At 43.4% G+C, this 25,175-nt stretch overlaps 1 protein-coding gene across 3 annotated transcripts in view; it reads right to left on the bottom strand.

Annotated features, from left to right (window-relative positions):
* Positions 1 to 19,725, bottom strand: part of LOC139389264 (erlin-2) — a 29,949-nt gene extending 10,224 nt beyond the window's left edge. The window contains exons 1-9 of one of the 3 annotated variants that reach the window (XM_071135819.1): positions 19,613 to 19,725; positions 17,291 to 17,398; positions 16,859 to 16,940; positions 16,439 to 16,485; positions 16,243 to 16,304; positions 8,350 to 8,475; positions 7,610 to 7,683; positions 4,524 to 4,582; positions 140 to 231 (exon numbers count right to left, since the gene is read on the bottom strand). In XM_071135819.1, the coding sequence (XP_070991920.1) occupies positions 140 to 231; positions 4,524 to 4,582; positions 7,610 to 7,683; positions 8,350 to 8,475; positions 16,243 to 16,304; positions 16,439 to 16,485; positions 16,859 to 16,940; positions 17,291 to 17,397 (649 nt within the window). In that variant the 5' untranslated portion in view covers position 17,398; positions 19,613 to 19,725. Of the gene's footprint in view, positions 1 to 139; positions 232 to 4,523; positions 4,583 to 7,609; positions 7,684 to 8,349; positions 8,476 to 16,242; positions 16,305 to 16,438; positions 16,486 to 16,858; positions 16,941 to 17,290; positions 17,399 to 17,555; positions 17,615 to 19,536 lie in introns of those variants that run through there. The other 2 variants (XM_071135818.1, XM_071135820.1) reach the window with 2 other exon arrangements.
* Positions 19,726 to 25,175: the final 5,450 nt, after the last annotated feature.

The raw sequence follows: 25,175 nt of genomic DNA on the forward strand, positions 1-25,175 counted from the left end.
TTTTAGCGAGAAAACTGTCTGAATCCCTGTTAAAAATGATAATTTGTTTATAAAATGTCAGTGTTATTGTAAATGTCAGTTTAATATTTTGTCAGTGTAAATATAAGGTTATAGTGCGTTAGTGTCACCCATGACTCACCAATCACAGCCCTCTTTCGCTCTGTCTCCGCCTCCTTCTCCACTACCTTCTGAGTCTGAGCAGAAATCAGCAGCTTTGTCTTCTCGGCCTCCCTAAACCCACACACAAACAGAGATTACAGCGCGTGCCAACAGCTGGTTAACATCTTTCTCCAGTCCCACAACATGCAGTGGTTCTATAATTTCCTAGAATATCCAATCCTAGGAAATATCCTAACCTTCTTTAGTGATAAGTATGGTGACTTTTGTGCAACAACATGTTAACTCACCACCATGAATAAACAGCATCAACAGTCCCTCACTAAAGTCTTCCAGATGTAAGTGGAGAGCAGACAGAGACATGAACCAGCAGAGACAGATCCACTTACTTTGGGTCTGCATCCCTATTCCCTATGTAGTGCACTGGTCAAAAGTAGTGCACTATTTAGGGAATATGGTGCAATTTGTGACACAGCCTAGGTCCGGGGAGAACATATATGGGTGATTCTACAGAAGTGGTGTAAATTGCTGTCCCCCCCAAAAACTATAAAATGCATATGTTCTAATGCAAGGCAATAACAAACATATTGTTAAATTAATATAGTACAAAGGTATTGTTCATACATCTATTTCAATTGAAAGGTGGCTGTCCCAAACCATGACTACTAAACTTTAGCAATAAATGATTTGTATAATGTTCTTAAAAACCTCTTACTTCTACCCCCTCCTTTTTCGAACATTCTGTTAAAAATCGCGCAACTTTTCAGTGTCCTGCTACTCATGCCAGGAATATAGTATATGCATATGATTAGTATGTGTGGATAGAAAACACTCTGAAGTTTCTAAAACTGGTTAAATCACGGCTGTGACTATAACAGATCGTGTGTTTCATTGAAAAACGCAAGAAAAACTGCTCTCTGAAAGCTAAAAATAATTTCCATAAGTCACTTTCATGGGTTGTTAAAAGAGGGCAAAATTTAATATCGACCTGCATGCAATTCATACAAATTCCACACGATGTCGCCATTGTCGTCATTTTCAATTGAATTTTTTGTTGGAAAATCCAAGTATCTGGCATCCGTTTCTTCCAGTCTCCACCAGGACGCTGTAAATGTGGACAATGGCAGCCATTGATTTGCAGACGAGGAGCTATTGAATATACATCGCCCTGTAATCATTTTGATAGATTATAAACGTTTACTAATACCTAAAGTTGGATTACAAAAGGATTTCGAAGTGTTTTGTGAAAGTTTATCGTCGACTTTTTTAATTTAAAAAAATGATGCAGCGTTAAAAAACGATGTTTTTTTCTGAATGACACAGCTTCCATAGAAAGCTATTTTGGGTATATATGGACCGATTTAAACGAAAAAAAGACCCAATAGTGATGTTTATGGGGCATATAGGAGTGCCAAGAAAGAAGCTCGTCAAAGGTAATGAATGTTTTATATTTTATTTCTGCGTTTTGTGCTGCGTCGGATAAGCAGAGTCTTTGTTTACGTCGCATTCAGGCATTTTCAGGTGGTGCATGCTATCAGATAATACCTTCTCATGCTTTCGCCGAAAAGCATTTTAAAAATCTGACTTGTTGGCTAGGTTCACAACGAGTGTAGCTTTAATTCAATACCCTGCTTGTGAATTTTGATCAAGGTTTGAGTTTTAACGAGTACATTTAGCATTTAGCGTAGCGCATTTGCATTTCCAGGTGCCTACTTGAGACATATGCGTCTCAAGTAGAATCAAGAAGTTAACACTATTATTTCAATAGAACATACTGAGTTCTGTTATTACACTGAAAAATACTGATCTAAATTGGTAGTTTAAAACATCTTTCTCTGAAAAATGCTGCCCCACTTTTGATATCACTACCAAAACACACGCTAAAAGATTGTAGAATGTGCCTTAAGCTACCACCCTACAAATACATTACATGACCAAAAGTATGTGGACACCTGCTCCTCGAACATCTCATTCCAAAATCATGGGCATTAATATGGAGTTGGTCCCACTTTGCTGCTATAACAGTCTCCACTCTTCTGGGAAGGCTTTCTGCTAGATGTTGGAACATTGCTGCGGGGACTTGCTTCCATTCAGCCACAAGAGCATTAGTGAGGTTGGGCACTAATGTTGGGCGATAAGGCCTAGCTCTCAGTCGGCGTTCCAATTCATCCCAAAGGTGTTCGATGGGGCTGAGATCAGGGCTCTGTGCAGGCCAGTCAAGTTCTTCCACACCGATCTCGACAAACCATTTCTGTATGAATCTCGCTTTGTGCACGGGGGCATTGGCATACTGAAACAGGAAAAGAGCTTCCCCAAACTTTTGCCACAAAGTTGGAAGCACAGAATTGTGTAGAGGACCACCATGTGGGTAGTGGACAAGTGCTCACTCCAGGAAAAACTGGAGAGTATTGACATGCACAGCCAGCAAAGTTCCTCCAGCTCTTCAAGAGCCCAAACATTAACGTCTATTTGTCCAAAACATAGATGTCTATAATGTGCTATACTGTACTGTTCACTACTGTACTGTGCTCTACCGCACCCTATTCTAATGTACCCTACTGTACTTTACTCTACTTGAGTTTCTCACAACTGAAGGGACCACTTGAGACCCCAAAATTCTGTCTTTATTAACTTGTCATTGTCAACTCACTGGGTCTGGATCTTGGGACCCATGTCCTGGTATAAATATTGGTCTTGGCTCCTGGATATTATTTTAGTCTGGTTTACAAACCAAAGGCAACCAAATTTGAAGACAATGCTCTCTGGTCATTGGCTGATCACTCCCAACCAATGTTACCTCAAAAAAAAATGCCACTGATCAAATTTCAGGTCTGCTGAGCGCAAACTTGAACATTGTGAAAATTCTGTGCAACTTCCAACATTTACTGTGAACACTGAGGCTGTACCCACTTTAAGTTGGTTTTAACAGTAGCCAAGTAGGTAACTGTGGCTATTTGATCATAATATATGCCTACCAGAGTGGCCTACCATCAAAAACAATGGAAAAAAATGCATCCCATAACATTTTAACAGCTCAAAATTCATAAGGCACTCGCACATCTGAGCTACCTTTTTTGCAGGTGCATGGTAACAGTTGGATAAGATGATAAAAACGAGAAGGAACCTGCACACTGCTCTTGATAGTATGCTCTGATCTTTAATAAGCTTTACGTATCGGCCTCAAGGCCTTCGTCATTCAGCCTACAGTAGCTGTGTGTGGTGTTAAATGCCTACATTCCATGAGACTTTTGGGAGAGAAAAAAACATGCAGGGCTTGACATTAACCTATTTATCCACTTGTCCTTCAGGGCTCATATTTCTTCTGAGTGGCAGTCCGAGGGGAGCTGCACACAGCTTATAGGGAACATTGCCTCAACCCATAGGAATCCCCACTCGGTTGACTACTTTTTAAAATGGTGGAAGCGCTCAATGATAATGTCTATACCAAAATGAGTTTGATTGACACGACACCGAAACGCCTGTTATTTTGCCAAAATAAAGATTGGTAAAGTGAAAATTTAAACATCTATCAACAAGTTTTAGATTCATACAATCAACATTGAACATTTTCCAGAGAAAAATAGTATCTATTTCTCTAAATTCAATTTAAAGGTTTTGAAAATCAGGTAAAAAAAAAAAGGTGTTTTAAAATTTGTATGCAAATACAATTTAAGGTTGGGAATTCAGGTAAATATTTAAATATGCAATACAAACAGTGTGTGAGTAGTATATACACGGGCCACAAACACACAAATAAAGGCACAGTACAACAGTGGTGTGCAGAACGGCATCTCGGAACACACAACTCGTCGATCCTTGTCACGGATCGGCTATTGCAGCAGACGCCCACACCGGGTTCCACTCTTATCAAGAAGAAGTCTCCAGTGGGCACGCAATCACCTACACTGGACAATTGAGGAGTGGAAAAACATTGCCAGGTCCGACGAATTCCGTCTCATGTTGCATCATGCAGATGGCCGCCCATGGACCCATCCTGCATGGTGTCAACGGTACAGGCTGATGGCAGTGGTGTACCGCCGTCAAATCTGAAGCAACTGTGTGATGCCATCGCGTCAGCATGTACCAACACCCCTGTGGAACGTTTCAAACTTGTAGAATCCATTCCCCGAAAAATTAACGCGGTTCTGGAGGCAAAGGGGGGTCCGATCCGGTACTAGATGGGTGTACATAATAAACTGGCTGCTGAGTGTATGTCTACCAGACATATATTGGAAGACATGTGTGCTGAAAGTTTGGGAGAAATATGATACAAATATGACTTTCTTTCCAACCCCCAATTTATACCGCTTCTGTAGAACGACCCATATAAAGAACACACAGCAGGGGATTGGGGGTTCAGGGAACATGGAAAGTTTCAGTGTTCTACAGCCAAATTTTCTACTCACATCATCTCATAGTTCCTGCGAATGCTCTCAGGGATGTTGGGCTTCGTGACCCGGACCGCCTGTGGTAACGATTGCCAAACCACAAGTATGAAAAAGAGGGGAGACTTGAGATTATTCTTTTACTGTGGTAATAAGATGAATTATCATTACCAGATGATCATCTAGGCTAAGTTCCAATTGGCACTATATTGCCATTGTAGTGCACTACCTTTGACCGGGCCCCTTAAGGATCTAGTCAAGGGAATACATAGGGTGCCATTTGGGAGACAGCCTTGTAAAAACGAACACAATCCTCCTCCCCAAACTCCCTCTAAAGTGAACTGTACTGTAGTGTTATTAGTTCCTGGTAGAACCTACAGTTGTTATTGTAGTTTCTTCTAGAGGATTTATGGGAAGAACCAGCTGAGTGTTTTTTTACCCAGTGGGACATTAACCCTTATTTTTACTTTTTAGCTTGAGACTCAAATGAGCAACAAAAACAAACATCTCAGCTCTACAGGAATAGAGAAAAGACTGAAAACATCTCAGCTCTAACAAGAATAGAGAGAAAAGACAAAGCATCTTAGCTCTAACAAGAATAGAGAGAAAACACTAAAATCAAATGGTTTACAGGAATGAGCAGAGTTGGGGAAGGAAATGATTATTTCTCTCCGCGTCTGCCAGAATCTCGCTCTCCTTTCTGTATTTTCCCATGGTTCTCCAGTCCAGAAATTGCAACTATGGATGTGACAAATGTAACATTTTTCTTAACGTTTAAATTAGTCTTTGACAACAAAAAATTCCCAAAATGAAAATGAGACAGTCAGGGAGAATTGAAAATTCCCAAAACAATGAATTTAGAAGAATATATTTTGTTATTGTGTTTGAGCAAATTAGCCATTGCAAAATGCATAGAATTGCAGGAAACTTTCTCTAAAAGTAATGACGTGGCCCTTTCTAGGTATAGATCGTGGCTTTACCCCTCTCTCACTTTCTCCTACACCCAGGTTCTGTTATCTCAGGTTGTAAATTCCTGGCGGAGACGCTCTCCTTCTGGCCACACAGTATGGAGAGAGAGGGTTTCACAGTAGAACTTCTACTACATCACAGAATTTGAGAACTGAACAATATCCATATTTTGGATATTGTTTAAACGGTCGGTGGAGAAGCCAGCTACGACACTGTCCGTTTTATTTCATGTTTGTGCCCTCATGAAAAACAATATAGCCACATTACCCTAACTCTGTTTATACAGGTTCCTCAGTTAAGAGATTTGCATCAAATTCTTGTATAAAATGAATGAGTAAAGATGAAACTATTTGTGAAATGATGTAATGTTAAACATTTAATGGGAGAGAATTGTATTCCATTTAATGTTTATCTAAGTCATTTGCCCGCCCCGTGAGCACAGACATGATCTGGCATCATGGAACAGCCCTTTCCCATTGTTACGAATAAAACCCCCTCCAGAGGAAATCATCTTCAGATCACGCATACCTCGGTGCAACCTGAGATGGCACAGGTTTGAGTACCAAGACTAAGCAAACCCACAGCGTAAGCTGTGATTGCGAATAGTTATTGAATTCCTAACCATACCCCGTGGAGCATTGGCTACACGGCTGGAAATGGTTAATCTCTGAGACTATCGATCCCTACAGAATAAGAGCAAATCTTAGATACTAATTACTAGTCTGCAGCTAGAAATTATGTAAACCTGGGATGCGAATACCGACATCCGCCGAAACATCTATTCTATGAGAACATTTCTAAATGGTACTCTGAAGTATCCATTCTAACCACAAAATACTTTGATCTTCAGGGAAAGAGAAAGAGACTCGGATGAACTTTACAGCAGACAGACCGGATTTCAACAGAGGAGATCACGACACATAGGCGTAAATATATATTGATTGCAATTATTCCCGAATGAGCGAGTGTTCATGTGCAAAGGATTAGCATTTCAATTGATATAGTTATCAACTGTGTGTAGTGATCCTTTTGTCTTTCCCGCTCTCTCTCAGTCCACACCCACTTTGCTTTATCCACCAAGCCATCATATCGGCTTAGCCCACTAAGGAATCTTCAACAAAATCATTTGTTAGTAATATATCTGTTTGTTTATGCATTTCTGTGATTATTTAGTTAGTTAGTAAATAAATGATCATGCCAATTGATGTATGAATGATTCATAGTAATATATCTGTTTGTTTATGCATTTCTGTGATTATTTAGTTAGTTAGTAAATAAATGATCATGCCAATTGATGTATGAATGATTCATAGTAAAGGCTTGAAGAATTTATATTTTACAAATGTTAGAATTTTGTATCTTTTTTTATTTTTTTATTTTACCCCTTTTTCTCCCCAATTTCGTAGTATCCAATTGTTGTAGTAGCTACTATCTTGTCTCATCGCTACAACTCCCGTACGGGCTCGGGAGAGACGAAGGTTGAAAGTCATGCGTCCTCCGATACACAACCAACCAAGCCGCTGCTTCTTTTAACACAGCGCACATCCAACCCGGAAGCCAGCCGCACCAATGCGCCGGAGGAAACACCGTGCACCTGGCCACCTTGGCTAGCGTACACTGCGCCCAGCCCGCCACAGGAGTCGCTGGTGCGCGATGAGACAAGGACACCCCTACCGACCAAGCCCTCCCTAACCCGGGCGACGCTAGGCCAATTGTGCGTCGCCCCACGGACCTCCCGGTCGCGGCCGGTTACGACAGAGCCTGGGCGCGAACCCAGGACTCTGATGGCACAGCTGGCGCTGCAGTACAGCGCCCTTAACCACTGCGCCACCCGGGAGGCAAAAATGTTAGAATTTTTGATAGTGTATTTTGTGTAGATTGTTGACAAAAAATTACAATGAAATATATTTTAATCACACCTTGTAACGCAACAAAATGTGGAAAAAGTCAAGGTGGTGAATACTTTCTGAAGGCACTATAAATATATTTAAATAAACATGGATTAATTAACAATATTTATACTGGTATGCAAGAATTCCCTAAGACTAGTTTCTCCCGCCTCCCATGTCTCTCCCTCCCGCCTCCCATGTCTCTCCCTCCCGCCTCCCATGTCTCTCCCTCCCAGTCAGTTTCAGTACCTGTATGATCAGTCCAGGAGCCATGCTGGTCAGATCTTCTTGTAAGGTCAGCTTCAGGTTCTCATCTATCTGGTCTGAGGACACACACAACAGGGTTAGAGGATATACCATGGAGACAGAGGCTGCCATTTGTGATACCCACTATAGCATGTGTACGTTGTAAGCCCATAATAGAGCTAACTGGCTAGCTACTACTGTTAGCTAGCCTGATAGCCAGGAAGAATTGCTACCTAGCTACCCATGAAGAATTGACAGCTGCCTTGGATAACATTGGTTTTAGATCATTTTTGACTGTTATACTATCTAGTTAGTGACATTATTCAGATTCACATATCTAGCTGATAATTATGAAGTAAAACGTTTGCTTTGTGTATATCTTGTTTTGTCACTATTGCCATTGTCCTGTCTAGAAGAAGGAAGGTTCAGTGAATGGGTAAGTCAATAGGGCTAACTGGCTAGCTAGCTAGCGACCCACAAAGAATTGTTAGCTAGCTACCCACAAAGAATTTACATCTACCTTGGATAACATTGGGGAGATGCAGCGTGAGGTAATACAGTAGGGGGAGTGTGAGTGCTTCTCAAATTAAATGTTTTATGCGTTCTCCACAACCTCGTCCTCACAAGTAACTCAACAGAATGTCCTCGGAGAATGCACTTGGAGCATGGTAGTATGCATATTGAGAAACACCCTTTAAACCCTTTTAATGAATATTCTAGAACTGTCTACAGTTTACACTTACCGAACAAACCGATGTAGACCTCCTGAAGAGAATGGACACTGCAGAACTGGTTGAGCTCATGGTGAACCTTATTGAATATTAGGGCCTTGTCGTAATCCGCTGTGAAGTTCTTCACTATATCATACACTGTAGAGGAGAGAACAAAGAGATGCTGTGAAGTTCCTCATTATATCATACACATACAGACAGAGAAAGAAGTGTGGCTACATTAAGTAAGTAATAGTGGCTACCGTAAATAACCCACTGGGTACACAGTGTTTGAATAAACGCTGTTTCAACATAATTTGTCAACGTTTTGTGACGTGGAATCAACGTGGAAAATACATTGGATTTGAAAAAAAGAAATCAACCAGTACCCCCTTTCATCTCATTTCAACCAGTGTTGAGGGACATCCTTTATTTCTGGCTAATATTTATTAGGTACACAACCCACTTCACGAAAATGGTATTCTCCTACAGACAGTGAGTCAGGTGGCCGTGACTTGCTGTATAAAGCAGACCAACAGGCATATAGGCATTCCGTTACTGTTTGACTGAAAGTTAGAATGGGCAAAACTAGTGACCCAAGTGACTTTGAGCATTGTATTATCGCCGGTGCCAGGCTCGCCGGTTTCAGTATCTCAGAAACGTCCGGCATCCTGGGCTTTTCACGCACAACAGTGTCTAAGGTTTACCGAGAATGGCGCGACAAACAAAAAACATCCAGCCGGAGAATGGCAAGAATTGTGTAAGCTAACAGGCGGACCCACAAACGGGCAAATAATGGTGCAGTGCAACAGTGGTGTGCAGAACGGCATCTCGGAATGCACAACTTGTCAGTCCTTGTCATGGATGGGCTATTGCGGGAGACGACCATGCTGGGTTCCACCCCATCAGCTAAAAACAAGAAGAAGCGGCTCCAGTGGGCATGTGATCACCAACACCGGACAACAGGTTCCTGTTGCGTTACATCTCTTGATACCAATTCAGCAACGTTTCCATGGCCCAAAGAATCCAGGTCCCAAAGTTGACAGTGCATGTCAGTGAAAAAAACCAAGCCATGAGGATGTCAGTAGAGCTCTGAGACAGGATTGTGTCAAAGTACAGATCTGGGGAAGGGTACAAAACATTTCTGCAGCATTGAAGGTCCCCAAGAACACAGTGGCCTCCATCATTCTTAAATGGAAGAAGTTTGGAACCACCAAGACTCATACCGCATGACGGTATTTTATGTTTTTGATTAATTAAAGTTCTACATTTTCTTTGAGTAGTGCGTGACCCTAGGGTGGCAACACAAACTCAGCAAAAAAAAGAAACGTCCTTTTTTCAGGACCCTGTCATTCAAAGATAATTCGTAAAAATCCAAATAACTTCACAGACCTTCATTGTAAAGGGTTTAAACACTGTTTCCCATGCTTGTTCAATGAACCATAAACAATTAATGAACATGCATCTGTGGAACAGTCATTAACTTCATTGCGATAGGGGGCAGCATTGGGAAGTTTGGATGAAAAGCGTGCCCAGAGTAAATTGCCTGTTACTCAGGCCCAGAAGCTAGGATATGCATATACGATTAAAATAATGTCTGTGAGTATAACATAATTCATATGGCAGGCAAAAACCTGAGAAAAATCCAACCAGGAAGTGGGAAATCTGAGGTTTGTAGTTTTAAAAAGAAAAATGATTGCCTATCCAATATCCTGTGTCTATGGTGTCAAATTGCACTTCCTAAGGCTTCCAGTAGATGTCAACAGTCTTTAGAAGTTGTTTCAGGCTTGTATTGTGAAAGGGGAGAGAATAAGAGCTCAGGCTGAAAGCCTTTAGTTTAGTCTCGCTGAGGTTCGTTCCCTTTCCTTTCTAAAGAAAACAGTATTGTCCGGTTGAAACATTATCGAAAATGTATGATAAAAACACCCTAAAGATTGATTAGAAACATTGTTTGACATGTTTCTGCGAGCTTTAATGGAACTTTTTAAAAACTTTTCGTCTGGACTTTGTGCCCACGCTTTGTGCATCTGGATTACTGGACTAAACACGTGAACAAAAAGGAGGTTTTTGGACATAAAGATTAACTTTATCGAACAAAACAAACATTTATTGTCTAACATGGAGACCTGGGAGTGCCATCAGATGAAGATCAAAGGTAAGTGATTAATTTTAACGCTATTTCTGACTTTTGTGACACCTCTCCTTGGTTGGACCTAACATAATCGCATGGTGTGCCTTTTTGAAATCGGACACAGCGGCTGGATTAACAAGAAGTTTATCTTTAAAATGTTGTATAATACTTGTATGTTTGAGGAATTTTAATTATGGGATTCCTGTTGTTTGAATTTGGCGCCCTGCAATTTCACTGGCTGTTGGCGAGGTGAGACGCTCACGTCCCGAACGATCCCAGAGGTTAAGACACAAACAGCTTACAAACGGTAGGCAATTAGGGTCACAGTTCTGAAAACTTAGGACACAAAAAGAGGCCTTTCTACTTACTCTGAAAAACACCAAAAGAAAGATGCCCAGGGTCTTCCCTGCTCATCTGCGTGAACATGCCTTGGGCATGCTGCAAGGAGGCATGAGGACTGCAGATGTGGCCAGGGAAATACATTGCAATGTCCATACTGTGAGACGCCTAAGACAGCGCTACAGTGGTAGACCACGTGCAACAACACCTGCACAGGATCGGTACATCACACCTGCGTGACAGGTACAGGATGGCAACAACAACTGCCCGAGTTACACCAGGAATGCACAATCCCTCCATCAGTGCTCAGACTGTCTGCAATAGGCTGAGAGAGGCTGGATTGAGGGCTTTTTTTTTTTTTTTTTTTCAATCCTCAGGATTGTGGGCCTGTTGAATGGCAGGTCCTCACCAGACATTACCGTCAACAACGTTGCCTATGGGCACAAACCCACCATCGCTGGACCAGACAGGACTGGCAAAAAATGCTCTTCACTGACTAGTCAAGGATCTCTCTCACCAGGGGTGATGGTCGGATTCGCGTTTATCGTCGAAGGAATGAACGTTACACCGAGGTCTGTACTCTGGAGCGAGAACGATTTGGAGGTGGAGGGTCCGTCATGGTCTGGGGCGGTTTGTCACAGCATCATTGGACTGAGCTTGTTGTCATTGCAGGCAATCTCAACACCTGGAAGACATCATCCATTCTGATTGTTTCATACTGTTCAAATCAACCTAAAATAATTTCCTGCACTCATTTGAGATCATTTCCACACTGCCACAATATGGGCAAAAATACGAGGCCTTATTTTTAACCAAATGTTGCAATTGCGATTTAGATCAAAACACTTGGGTGAACTTTTGGAATCATGGTAATAACTTTTATTATAATTCTAGTTAGTGCCCACTATTATTTATATTCTATGAATTCAGTGTTGTTTGACATGACAATGAATGAAAATGCCATGGACAAGTTATTGTGTCAGGGTAGGAAACAATGTGATGTTCCGTGTTTCCTAGGGGACCCTTTGACTACCATAAATCTTTATTCATGTATCCAACATATTCATGCTTCGCCTACTCCTCTTTCATTTAGAAGATATTGTTGCACAAACAACATGCTGATTTAAGCCTCTACCAGTACTGGTATCAGGCTGTATTAGCTAGCTACGTTTGCTCTGACTCAGTGCTTTGCTAGCCAGCTAACTAGCGATTAGCATTAGTGGCTAACACGATTTAGCTTAACTTGCTAAGAAAATACAAACTAGCTGTTTGCAGATGTAAGAAACAAACTAATATTGTAATTATAAAACGCTTGTGGATTTATATTAAGATCAAATTTGGAAACAACATGTGCATGTGCTGCATTGACCATGCAGACTGAACGAAAGTGTCTCGTGGACAAGCAACAATAAATGCGCTCCTTGAGTGACCGGGTGGGACTAAGTCTGTGTGGAAAGCGGCGTGGAGAGAGAGCGATGACTCATGTAGCGGAGTAAACTATAGAAATGGACTTTACACACAGCTTATCACATTTAACAAGCCAAACATTCAAATACCGTTATAGAAGGTAAAGTAAAAACCCAAACTGGTCCGTGCATCAATACCGGTATATAGTAAAATACGGTATACGGCAAAGCCCTATTTCACTAACAGAAAAAGTGATTCATTAAAGAGTTGTTTTATTTTACTAAAACAGTTCAAATGTCCAATGAAAATGTCAAATCATTTCTGGTAACAATTAAGGACCTTACTGTGATTGTAAAACGGACACAAAAATAGAAGCTATCTGCATTTATGTCAAAATTGTGTTATCGACGCCAGCTTCGAATGCCGATAGATAGGCCTAGGTTCTCTCGCCCCCCCCCCCCCCCCCCTCTCTCATCAGTTATGTTTCGTTGACAGGCATCTCTTGTTTTGTATCGTTCTATGTTCTTTAATATTAAACTCACTAACTGCCCCTGCTTGCTGACTCCGTGTCAACGTTACCGAATACTTCCTCACTGAATGGAAGCAGAAGTTAATCAGGACTTGTCCCAGATGGTCAACGAACAGGGACAACTACTTCGCCAACACCACGACCAGCTGGCACATCTGGGGACGCATACGGATGAGGCCTTCCGCATTCTTCAACGTCTCTACATTTCCCGAGGGGCATCAACCCAATGAGACAGCACCCCAGCCCATCCAACTGTCCGCCCAGGTCAGCGATGTCCGTTTGTCCCTCCCGGACAAATATGACGGGACTCCTTCCAAATGCCGTGGCTTCCTGCTCCAGTGCTCCCTCTTTCACTCATCAGATGGGAGCCCCCACCACGGAGAGGTCCAAGGTTGCCACGGTTATTCCCCTGCTGACCAAACAGGCATTGGAGTGGGCTACGGCCTTCTGGGAGAGAGGCGGAGCTGGGTTCCTATGGGGGGGTTCATGGCTCTGTTCAGGGGGGTCTTCGACCATCCACCGGAGGGCAGAGAGGGGGGGTGAGCATCTACTCCAACTACGGCAGGATGGCCAGACCACGGCGGAGTAGGCACTTATCTTTCGGACAGTGGCAGCATCCATGGCTCCTCAATCTATTCAGAAGAGGATTGTGCGAAGAGGTCCAGACGGAGTTGGTGTGCCGACAATCTAACCTTGGACATACTCATCTCGATGGCCATCCGTCTGGATAACCTTCTTCGGGAGCGTCGGCACCCCAATCGCCTCTCTCCCTCCTTCGTTGACTGTCAAGAGCCTGAAACCATGGAGGTAGGGGCCACACACCTCCCCGCATCTGAGCGACGCCGTCTGAGACAGTTAGGGCTCTATCCCCATTGCGGCCAGGAGGGGCACCAGCTTCAACGGTGTCCGGTACGTTCAAACATGGAATCCACGAGAGCAGAAGGACGGCCCGTGATCATTTGTCTCCTGGGTTAGGCGCGAGTACTCCATCATCATCATCAACATCACTTTCCACCAAACCTTTTTTAGTATCCATTTCACTAGCTGGCTGTCTCATCTATTGTTTCTACAGCTCTAGTGGATTCCGGTGCCGCAGGGAATTTTATTGACCAGGCCCTTGCCTCCTCCCTGCACATCACCTAATACCTGCTCTTCTCTCCGTTTGCGGTCGTTGGAAATGCAACCATTGGGATCCAGCACTGTTACGCACGTCACAGCTCCACTCACCCTCACTGTGGGAACCAAGCACCAGGAAAGCCTTTCCTTCCTCATCACCTCCGCTCAAAGTCATACTTGGCCTCCTGTGGCTCCAACTCTATAATTCCACCATCTCCTGGTCAGAGAGGAGGATTACTGCCGGGGGACCAAGATGTCAGAGCCCTGCTTTCCTGCACCCTGTGGTTCCACATCTGTGGAGGGCTCTGTGAGTGTACGCCAGCCCATCAATCGATCCTCCCGTATCGTTGGATGCGTGTTTTGGGAAGTAGATGTGGACATCCGCCAGGCTCTGGAGAGGGTACCCACTCCTGCCACCTGCTCTCCGGAGCGCATCTAAGTCCCCACAGGGGTCAGAGATTGGTTGCTGACCTGGGCACACACATCCCTCGCCGCTGGACACCCAGGTATCACCCGCACCACTCAATCCCTTTCTGAGAAATACTGGTGACTCACTTTGGCCCAGGATGTTGCACACTATGTCAACTCATGTTCAGTATGTACCTGTATCTAAATATTCCCGACACTCCAGCAGGAAAGTTCCTTCCCTCTCCTGTGCCTCAGCATCCCTGGTCTCATCTGTCCATTGATTTTTTCACTGATCTCTTCTCTCCGCTGATGGTTTCACTCCCATTTTGGTGGTTGTGTACAGATTCTTCAAATCATGCCGTTTTATCCCTCTCTCTGGTCTCCCTACCGCTCTCCAGGTCGCTGAGGCACTGTTCCAGCAGGTCTTCCGGCACTATGGCCTTCTGGAGGAGATCATGGCCCCCAATTCACATCATGTGTATTAAGGCCTTCATGGAGAAGCGGATCGCCACCACAGTGAGGCTCCCGTGTTCCATCCTGGTGATCACGTCTGGCTCTCCGCCCTGTAAGAAGTGGAGTCCCCAGTTTGTGGGGCTGTTCAAGGTCCTCGGAAGGGTCAATGAGGTAACTTAGATTACTACTCCCATCTAACTACCGGATCTCACCATCTTTTCATGTTTCCCTCCTCAGGCTCCTGGTCCCCTGGCTGATGACATCCCCCACGACACCCCTCGGTCTCCCTTGGACATTGAGGGGAGCCCCGTCTATGCCGTCAGATCACTCCTGGACTAACAACGTCGTGGGGGTCGGCTCCAGTACCTGGTGGACTGGGAAGTGTGGTGGTGGTAAGTAGACCGGCGAAGTCGAGCGGGAGTAGACGTGACAGTTCCCCATCTCTTGCGCTCGCTAACCACCGGTCCTGGCAACCCATCTTTACGCACACCTGCGTCTCATCATCAGTCACACCTCATTTTGCTATCAGGCAGTATTGTTTTTGTTTCCTTGTCAGACGTTTCTCATTTTGTATCGTTCTATGTTCGTTAATATTAAAGTCACTAACTGCACCTGCTTCCTGACTCCCTGCGTTGACGTTACAGGGACTCACTGGGAGACCCAAACCGTTGCTGACAGGTGATGTCACTAGGCAGGCCAAAACTCACACCAAAACAGGCAGACATTTCAGGTGGTCTTTTCAAACAGCTCAGACACTAAAGGAGCATTATCATACTTTTCACAATTTTACAGTATTATTCCAACCTCAGTGTGGAAATATATATAAAACCGAGGAAAATCAAGTTTACTGCACAGGGCCTTAAAGACTGAATACAATACATAAGTTTGTGTTACAATACATAGGTTACAATGTTCTAAAATAGTACAGCCTATATACTAAGGAGGGATTTGAAAAGTAGACATGCTATGCCACAAGTTGTATTTATTTATTGTACCTTTATTTAACTAGGCAAGTCAGTTAAGAACACATTGTTATTTTAAATGACGGCCTAGGAACAGGGGGAGAATGACAGATTTGTACCTTGTCAGATCGGGGGTTTGAACTTGCAACCTTCTGGTTACCAGTCCAACGCTCTAACCACTAGGCTACCCTGCCGCCCCAAGTAAGATCCCAAGTGGCTCCCGAGTGGCGCAGCAGTCTAAGGCACAGCATCTCAGTGCAAGAGGCGTCGCTACAGACACCCTGGTTCGAATCCAAGCTATATCACACCCGGCCGTGATTGGGAGTCCCATAGGGCAGTGCACAATTGGCCCAGCATCATCAGGGTTTGGCCGGTGTAGGCCGTCATTGTAAATAAGAAATTGTTCTTAACTGACTTGCCTAGTTCAATAAAAAATAAAAACAAGATCAGTTTTGAGGTGTGTTGAGAGAAATTAAACTTGAGCACATAGTAAAATTGAAATAAAACTACAATATGTGTTTTATTGTATTTTTAAAAAAAAAACCTGCTCCACCTTTTGATTTATTGGCAAATGACTTTACCTGCTGAGGGTACGAGGTAGTTCACCACTTCTATCCGGTCAAAGTAAATCATCACTCCACCACTGAAATAAATAAAAACAGAATGTGTAACAACGCATACATGCAATAAATCCTCAAGAATGGAGATAAAAGTAGCCGGTATTTTTTTTTGCATCCATCAAGTTTATTTTGGGAAGAGATAGACAGACAACCCTACCCTGTTCCACACGGTACATTCTTCACTTCATCTGTCTGTAGAGTGGTCTACAAAGATAGAAATAAAGAGAAGGCATTCAACATTCAAAAAGCCATTACTTCCACAGGGCTCAATTTGAATAAAACATGCATTGTATTATTTACACAGTAGTTCCTTTTTCCAAGGTCAAATAACTTCACAGACTGGTCTTGGGCACAGTATAAAAACCTACATGTAAACTTCCCTCACGTGTATACTGTCACTTTCACGAAAAAGTGTGTGGGCTTGGGGCGATGTTTGTAAACAAACTCACAAAGACACTACATAAACATTGAAGTCCAGCCTCAGTCTTTGTACAACTACATTTGAACCTAAACCCCTCACTCCCAGTCAGACCAGCCATGCCGAGGGCCTGTTCCTGAGAACGGTCTGTTGTCTCACCTGCACAGACTTGAAATGAGTGATGAAGGGCATCATGAGGTGGAAGCCAGGGCTACTGGTGGTGGTCAGGAGAGCTCCTCCTCTGTGGAACACACACATGATCACATCACAAGGAAATGAAAATAATCACATCAAAGCCAAATGTCAATCAAAATGGTTCTGATGTAGTATGCAACCACAATTGCACATGTTAGTTGTAAATGTGAGAGGAGACTGGAGAATTTGCTGGACTGATCTTAAGTTCAACACAAAATAATCTTAGCCCTCTTTCTATATCACACTACAGATATCATCTGAGTTTAGCGCTGGTATGAAGTATGTGTGCAGTGCACTGCAAGTTGAACAGATGCATGCCCCCAGAAACCAAAATGAATTAATAGACAGTAAGCCTCACAGTAGACAAAACAATGACTAGCCTAATATCTAACTGACCTGTAGTAAACTCCAGTGTGTCCCTCCTCAATCTTGTGCACAGAAGAGAAGAGAGCTGCACCTCCAATTGCACAGATTATTGAGGCTATGGCACCCAACTGTGCCATCCTGGGAAGAAGAAGGACAATGAGTTTCAAAAGGATCAACATACACAATGTTGGACATAGGGGACAGATTAATGAAATAAGCCTATAAGCCTAGCCTATATAACAAGTAGGCTAGAATAAGGCTTTCATAACAATCAAATTGTAGCAAATAGAGTTACCTTGCAAGCTCTGGATATTAGCTAGAACAGTTGAATAGAATCAACCAGTGCCTTCTATACTAAACAAAAATATAAACACACCATGTCAAGTGTTAGTCCCATTTTTCATGAGGTGATATAGAAGAACCCAGAAATGTTCCATACGCACAAAGCTTATTTCTCATAAATATTATGCACCTGTTAGTGAGCATTTCTCCTTTGCCAAGATAATCCATCCACATGACAGGTATGGGATATCAACAAGCGATTAAACAGCATGATCATTACACAGGTGCACCTTGTGCTGTGGACAATAAAATACCACCCTAAAATGTGTTGTGTCACACAACACAATGCCACAGATGTCTCACGCCAGCCCATGACCTCCACATCCGGCTTCTTCACCTGCAGTAACATCTGAGACCAGCCACTTGGACAGCTGATGAAACTGTGTGTTTGCACAACCAAAGAATTTCTGCACAAACTGTCTCAGGGTAGCTCAGCTGTGTGCTGGACGTCCTCACTAGTATCTTCACCTGACTGCAGTTCGGCCTTGTAAATCCCAGTTTCAACTGTACTGGGCAAATAGCAGACATTATGTATGACATCATGTGGGCAAGACGTTTGCTAAGGTCAACATTGTGAACAGAGTGCCCCATGGTGGCGGTGGGATTATGGTATGGGCAAGCATAAGCTAAAGACAACGAACACAAATGCATTTTATTGATGGCAATTAGAATGCACAGAGATACCGTGACAAGATCCTGAGGCCCATTGTGGTGGCACTCATCCACCGCTATCACCTCATGTTTCAGCATGATAATGCCCCATGTCGCAAGGATCTGTACACAATTCCTGGAAACTGAAAAAGTCCCAGTTCATGGCCATACTCACCAGACATGTCACCCATTGATCATGTAGATGATACTCTAGATTGATGTGTATGACAGCATGTTCTACTTCCAGACAATATCTAGGAACTTCGCACAGCCATTAAAGAGGAGTGGGACAACATTCCACAGGCCACAATCAACAGCCCGATCAACTCTATGCGAAGGAGATCTGTCGCGCTGCATGAGGCAAATGCTGGGATGTGTCACGCTGCATGAGGCAAATGGTCAAACCAGATACTGACTGGTTTTCTGATCCACTCCCCTACTTAAAAAAAAAAGAAGATATCTGTGACCAACAGATGCATATCTGTATTCCCAGTCATGTGAAATCCATAGATTAAGCCCGAATTCATTTATTTAAATTTACTGATTCCTTAGATGAACTGTAACTATTTGAAATTGTTGCATGTTGCGTTTATATTTTTGTTCAGTGTATTTCGAAATAAGCTATAGCCATTTAAACATTAGGCCGGAATCAATCACAGGTATTAACAACATATGTGATATCCAGGCACAGGGCAGGCATATTGTTGTCAAGCTAAACTCCTCTGTCAGGAAGAAGAAGCTTAGCTGAGACATCAACAAGGACTGACCTTGTAGCGTTATAAGAGGATTGTCCAAGACAAGGCGTGATAAAAAAACTTCTCCCGGCTGTCTTACCTCATAACAATCCTAACAACTGCAGCCAGCTCAAACTTCCTAACTTAGTGTGTAGTTAGCTATACAATACCTCCAAATAAGACCGCTAAACAAACCTCAAGTCAAGCAATGACAGGAAGCAGACTTTTGATACCAGGAGGTCGTGAACCTTTTTGTTGCACGTGTAGGATCAGTATCTTTGGTTCCACTTTCTAACATGGAGAAGTTGATTAGCTTTGAGTTGACAGAATACTAACAGCAAACCATGAATCGCCCAGTATTGGACGTACTCATACACCCCTCTCCAGCAAGAGAAGACTAAATAAGCCAACTACGTAACAAGCAACCGTTTGGCTTTTTAGCAAGCTATGCTAGCTACTTTAGCTACCTACCTAGCTAACGTTAACCTAGGCTACGCTCGATTTCAAACACGGGAACGGTCACATCCACTGACACAATATTTCACTCACATTGTTGTCATTGTAGATACTTGATAGGTACGTTAAACCACATTGACAAAAGTGTTCTGGAAATCCGTACTATTACCTGTAGTATTATCACTCGAGATGCCTCCTCCACCGACAAAAATAAGCAAACACCTGCTACCAGGCTCACTTCCGCATTTTGCGTCATACGTCTTCAGTTGGACGTTCTTCAACGAGGAAATATCCCACAAGACCAACAGAGGGGGACAACGAGTATCATAGAAAGCTAATTATTCTGTTGTGAAGTTGATTCTGTGAAAAGAGCCATCATATCTAGCAAAATTATATTTATATTCATTTTGACACTGATATTAACCATTTACATAGGAGTACTGATAGGTAAATTGCTACCCCTTGGCTTAAGTGATACTTGAGTGACTAGACTAGCGAGCAGAGTTGCTTTTATATTAATGTAACATGTTAGGAACAGATTTGGTCAGTGTTTCACAGGGGATCATAATTACTGGGGAACATGTTATTGTATAAATGCACCCCTTAGTCCTGTGCGTATATGACAGTGGTGAGGTTTTAATGGATGCAGGGTTGGTGGCGGCATGTACCTATAACATTTGTTTGCGGACCGCCATAATACCAAAGAAGGAGAAGTGGTGCGCCGATGGGAGCTTTGTATCAGAAGGCCTTGTGTGGGTAAAAGCCAATTTATGCTTGTTCCAGAAATGTGCTTGTAGCTTGCCGTATGGATGGTGTGATGCAATTGCGGAGCCTCTGGAGGCAAGCAGGGGCCAAATTGAGCTCTGTACTGCATCGCCGTGCGCCTCTCAAATGTTGTAACAATGCGGAGAGCTCCAAATCGCTATGCATTGGCATGATTGGTTGACGGTAGGTGAGGGTGGGAGGTCCTATATAAACACAAACTCACTTCCTTGACAACTTCATTCACAACAGCCCCTGCGCTGCTCCATGGAGCGCAAGAATGATGAATTCCTTGACTTCAGCAGAGGCCGTATCACCATAAATGCTGCAAGGCAAATGCAGCCCTCGGATTGACCATGCAGCGCCTCTAAACCCATATAGGCTGTCCAGTGTCATTGTTGTACTTTGCTAGTCATTTGTTTGAGAGCCAACCGAGGACCATGCTGTCTTAAAATGTTTGGCGTTTAGTCTAATGTATTCTGAAGGTCTGTTGGTTTATCTGTCGGCCTATTAGTGTTTACGATTGACAATATTCCCAAAAGTGTATCAATTTGCCACTGTAGTAATTGTCTTTGTTTTCAATTGGTTGCAGTTGAGCCCATGTGCTTGACTGGCTAACTTCACTGATAGTGGTGGTTCAAGGAACAGACTAAGTTTGCCGAACGAATTAGCTTTCACACTCTGATTTGAAACAAGGGTTAACCATAGGGAGGCGATTGTTGTGGATTACAGCACAGGCAGCCAGTAAAAATACAATTTAAGAAGATCTACATTATATTATAAATACATTTTAACATATTATTTGCAGCCTTGAAAAGTAGAGTGAGAACTCTTCAACAAGCTTCAAAAACATTTATGTGTTTTCTCACCTCAACAACAAGCCTTTATTAGATAGGTGCAATGGTCCAGGGCAGAGATTTGGATATAATGTCCAGGGTCATGAGGCAGAGATGGCGAACGCTTTATTTATAGCCCTCGCTCGGTCGCCTCAGAAATATGAAATGCCAAACCTAACCCCTAGGTGCCGCAGTGCAATGCAGATCTGTGCTGCACATTTTAAACGAGAAGAGAAAAAGGAATAACCGAGTGAGGGGAAAATGTTTGTCAGAGTTCACTAAGTAGCCTATCAAGGGAACATCGCTGGAACTGGCAACGTAAGCTGTGCCGGGGCCCTACTGCCATTAATCACGACTGACAAGGAACCAGGGCCCGGGGGGGGGCACGGGTGCTGCTGCCAGAGACTCTGGTAGTGATTATAGCATGGGGTCCACTCACAGCGAGAGTGTTGAAGGTAGAATTTGCCTATAGCTCATAGTCCAGGTAGGCTCCTCTGTGTAATCCCACAGTGTAAACAGCCCACAATTATGAAATGATCACTCTTTTACCGTTACGATTTCTTTACCGTTACTCTTTGTATAATATAAATGACACCATGTCAAATAAGTTAAGTGCAGTGCTTGAAAGCATGCCTGGCCTCATTAACTGTCAGTTGTAACAATACTTAACTAGCAGCGAAGACTGCTCTGAGTCTAGCAACCATAAATCACAGCCTGACAGCCCTCTGACAGGCTGGGAACCAGCACACAAGCAAGCCCTAATCCTTCTCTCTCACTCACTCACTCACTCACACACACACAATTACAGCCCAACACACACTCAGACACACACACTTACATGCCCACTACTTTCTTACCTTCCTGAACAGGAGAGACTGATAAGCGGGTTTAGATTGGAAATGTATGAATGATCTCTAGAGCTTTGTATCGTGTGTGTCTCTGCATGTGTTTTGTTTGCATGCGTAGTACCTAGTAACCCTCAGTCTATTGCTGTGGCCTAGTGGGGGTCGCTCCAGTGTCAATCTGCTGGTGTCCACTAAATTGACGCGTGACTGTGTGTGTGACATGGCTGGAAAGGAAGGAAGCAGGAGAAACAAAGCCTGTGGGTCATTAATCACAGGGCCCTGACACACACATACCAGGACGCCAGGGGTACGAGCAGACACACACAAACCCACACGGGTGCAGGCATTCGCACACACACATACACACCCTCAGACAGAGGAGAAGGCCATGACACCATGAGTGAGTGAGCTCACAGCTGGGCCAGACTCCACTCAACTCACAACATGCTGACCTACCACTCATACTCATACTCTGCATTCCTCTCCCTCAGCCTTCATCTCTCTCCATCTGATGTCCACCTGCTACCTCCTCCTTTTTTTTATATAATTCACCATCGCCTCACAATGGCGAAGGTACCTGACACAAAGTTAGGGAGAAAGGGAATAGGTCAATATATTATTTTCAGCTTTTGAAAACTGATGTTCTACCTTTCCACTGTCCTCCTTTTCAGTGCCATTCATTATCATTACTGTCTGTGTTCCAGGTCTTGAATATCCTCTCTCTTGTCTCTGCTGCTCTCTCTCTCCTCCCTCTCTCTTGCTCCATCACCACATTCATCTCCTCGTTGCTGAGATCTCCATTTAATGTCTTTCTCATGGGTGTCCGCCTGCTTTTACTTCATCTGGAGATGTATGAGAGTGTGTGTGAACAGTATATGTGTAGTACAGTGTGTCTGTGTTCGTTTGAGTGTGTGTGTGTCTGGGGGCGGGGTAAAATGGTCCTATGAATGTGCTTGACTATATTTGTCGTACATAGACACAGTGTGTGTCTGGTGCAGTGGGGGTATGGGAAAGGCTCTTTGAAGACTTCAGAGAGGCAATGGAAGAATCAGAAATGTGCAGATACACTGAACAAACATATAAACACAACATGTAAAGTGTTGGTACCATTTTTCATGAGCTGAAATAAAAGATTCCAGAAATTTTCCAAACGCACATCTCTGTTAGTGAGCATTTCTCCTTTGCCAAGATAATCCATCCACCTGACAGGTGTGGGATATCAACAAGCTGATTAAACCGCATGATCATTACACAGGTACACCTTGTGCCGTGGACAATAAAAGGCCTCTAAAATGTGCAGTTTTGTCACACAACACAATGCCACCGATGTCTCACGTTTTGAGGGAACGTGCAATTGGCATGCTGACTGCAGAAATGTCCACCAGAGCTGTTGCCAACGTTGTTTTAGAGAATTTGGCAGTATGTCCAATCGGACTCACAAATGCAGACCACGTGTATGGCGTTGTGTGTACGAGCAGTTTGCTTATGTCAACGTTGTGAACAGAGTGCCCCATGGTAGGGTTATGGTTTGAGCAGGCATAAGCTACGGACAACTAACACAACAGCATTTTATTGATGGCAATTTAATGCACAAAGATACCGTGACGAGATCCTAAGGCCCATTGTGCCATTCATCCATCGCCATCACCTCATGTTTCAGCATGATCATGCACGACCCCATGGTCGCAAGGATCTGTTCACAATTCCTGGAAGTTGAAAATGTCCCAGTTTTTCCATGGCCTGCATACTCACCAGATATGTTGCCCGTTGAGCATGTTTGGGATGCTCTGGATCGACGTGTACGAAGTGTCTTCCACTTCCCGCCAATATCCAGCAACTTCGCACATCCATTGAAGAGGAGCGGGACAACATTCCACAGGCCACAATCAACAGCCTGATCAACTCTATGCGAAGGAAGTGTGTCGCGCTGCATGAGGCAAATGGTGTTCACACCAGACGCTGACTGTTTTTATGGTATATGTGACCAACAGATGCATATCTGTATTTCCAGTCTTGTGAAATCCATAGGTTAGGGCCTAATTATGCATTTTTATTTAACCTATGTAAATTTACTGATTTCTTTATATGAACTATGACTCAGTAAAATCTTTGAAATTGTTGCATGTTGTGTTTATATTTTTGTTCAGTATAGATAGCCCCTCATGCATCTGCTCTAGGAACTAGGAAGAGGCTGTAAGGCTACCAGCTGCTAGCCATCTATCTGACCTTGCTGGAAGGACAAGGGGTGGTCTGCAGGGACTCAGTTTGGCAAGGAGTTTGTATACTAGGGCTATGTCCCAAATGTCACCCTGTTCCCTATATAGTGTACTACTATTGCAATAAGGAAAAGGGTGCCATTTTGGACGCACTTCAGAACCTCTTTTGTTGCCTCTATGGTAAATCAGGTGGGGATAATGAAGGATGTATTGATGGATTTGTAATATCGTCTTAGTCATTTCCGTTGAGAGATGTTCTGTACTTGTATTACACTTGACAGTGCATATCCCATGGCTTAGGAAACATGTTGCACATGTGAGCACAGTTATTACATAAAGTATCACCCTGATTAATGGAAAAATAAATGGTTTTGTGTCCCTTTCTCACTTAAAGGGGATTTATAGAGTCATGTAAGCCTATTAATTCACTCATTCAAAGGCAGCTTGACAGGCTGGTTGATTTATTGCTTAGGTGATTTATTGAGATTGAAAATGTGACCCTTTTTCTTTCATAACACAGAAAATATCAAAGTAGCACTGGAAAGCCTCATCTTGACATGTTGCTTTCTAAAACCTAGTTTGTAAGAGTCACAGTATTTACTTGGCTGTTTCTCCCTCCCTTCCATCCCCTCCTTCCTTTCCTCTATCCCTCCCTAACTCTTTACCTCCTGCCTGTTCCCTAATGCTCACTCTCCACAAATCCCTTTTCTCCCTACTCCCCCCCCCCCCCCCCCCCCCCCCAGCACTCTCCTAACCCCACTATGGTCTCACACACCAGGCCTGCCATAAATCAATGGGTAGGATCGTGTCTGCCAGTTAGACTAAACAAGAGCATTTGTGAGGATTTGCTCTACCCCATTAATCATCTTGACAGTTTGAAAAACACATTTCCCCTTTAATGACTGTATTTGGATAATGTGTTTCTCCTCCTGCTTCTGCTCTCCCGGCCCAGGCCCTCCCTTCCCTCTTTTTCTTTCTGCCCCAAGCAACATCACAGGCAGCTAGCTGGGTTGACTTACTGCAGGACAGAGCTTGTGTCCAAAATGGCAGCCTATTCCATATAAAGTGCACAA

The sequence above is a fragment of the Oncorhynchus clarkii genome, chromosome 30 (genome assembly GCF_045791955.1).
Source record: "Oncorhynchus clarkii lewisi isolate Uvic-CL-2024 chromosome 30, UVic_Ocla_1.0, whole genome shotgun sequence".
Classification (NCBI taxonomy): domain Eukaryota; kingdom Metazoa; phylum Chordata; class Actinopteri; order Salmoniformes; family Salmonidae; genus Oncorhynchus; species Oncorhynchus clarkii.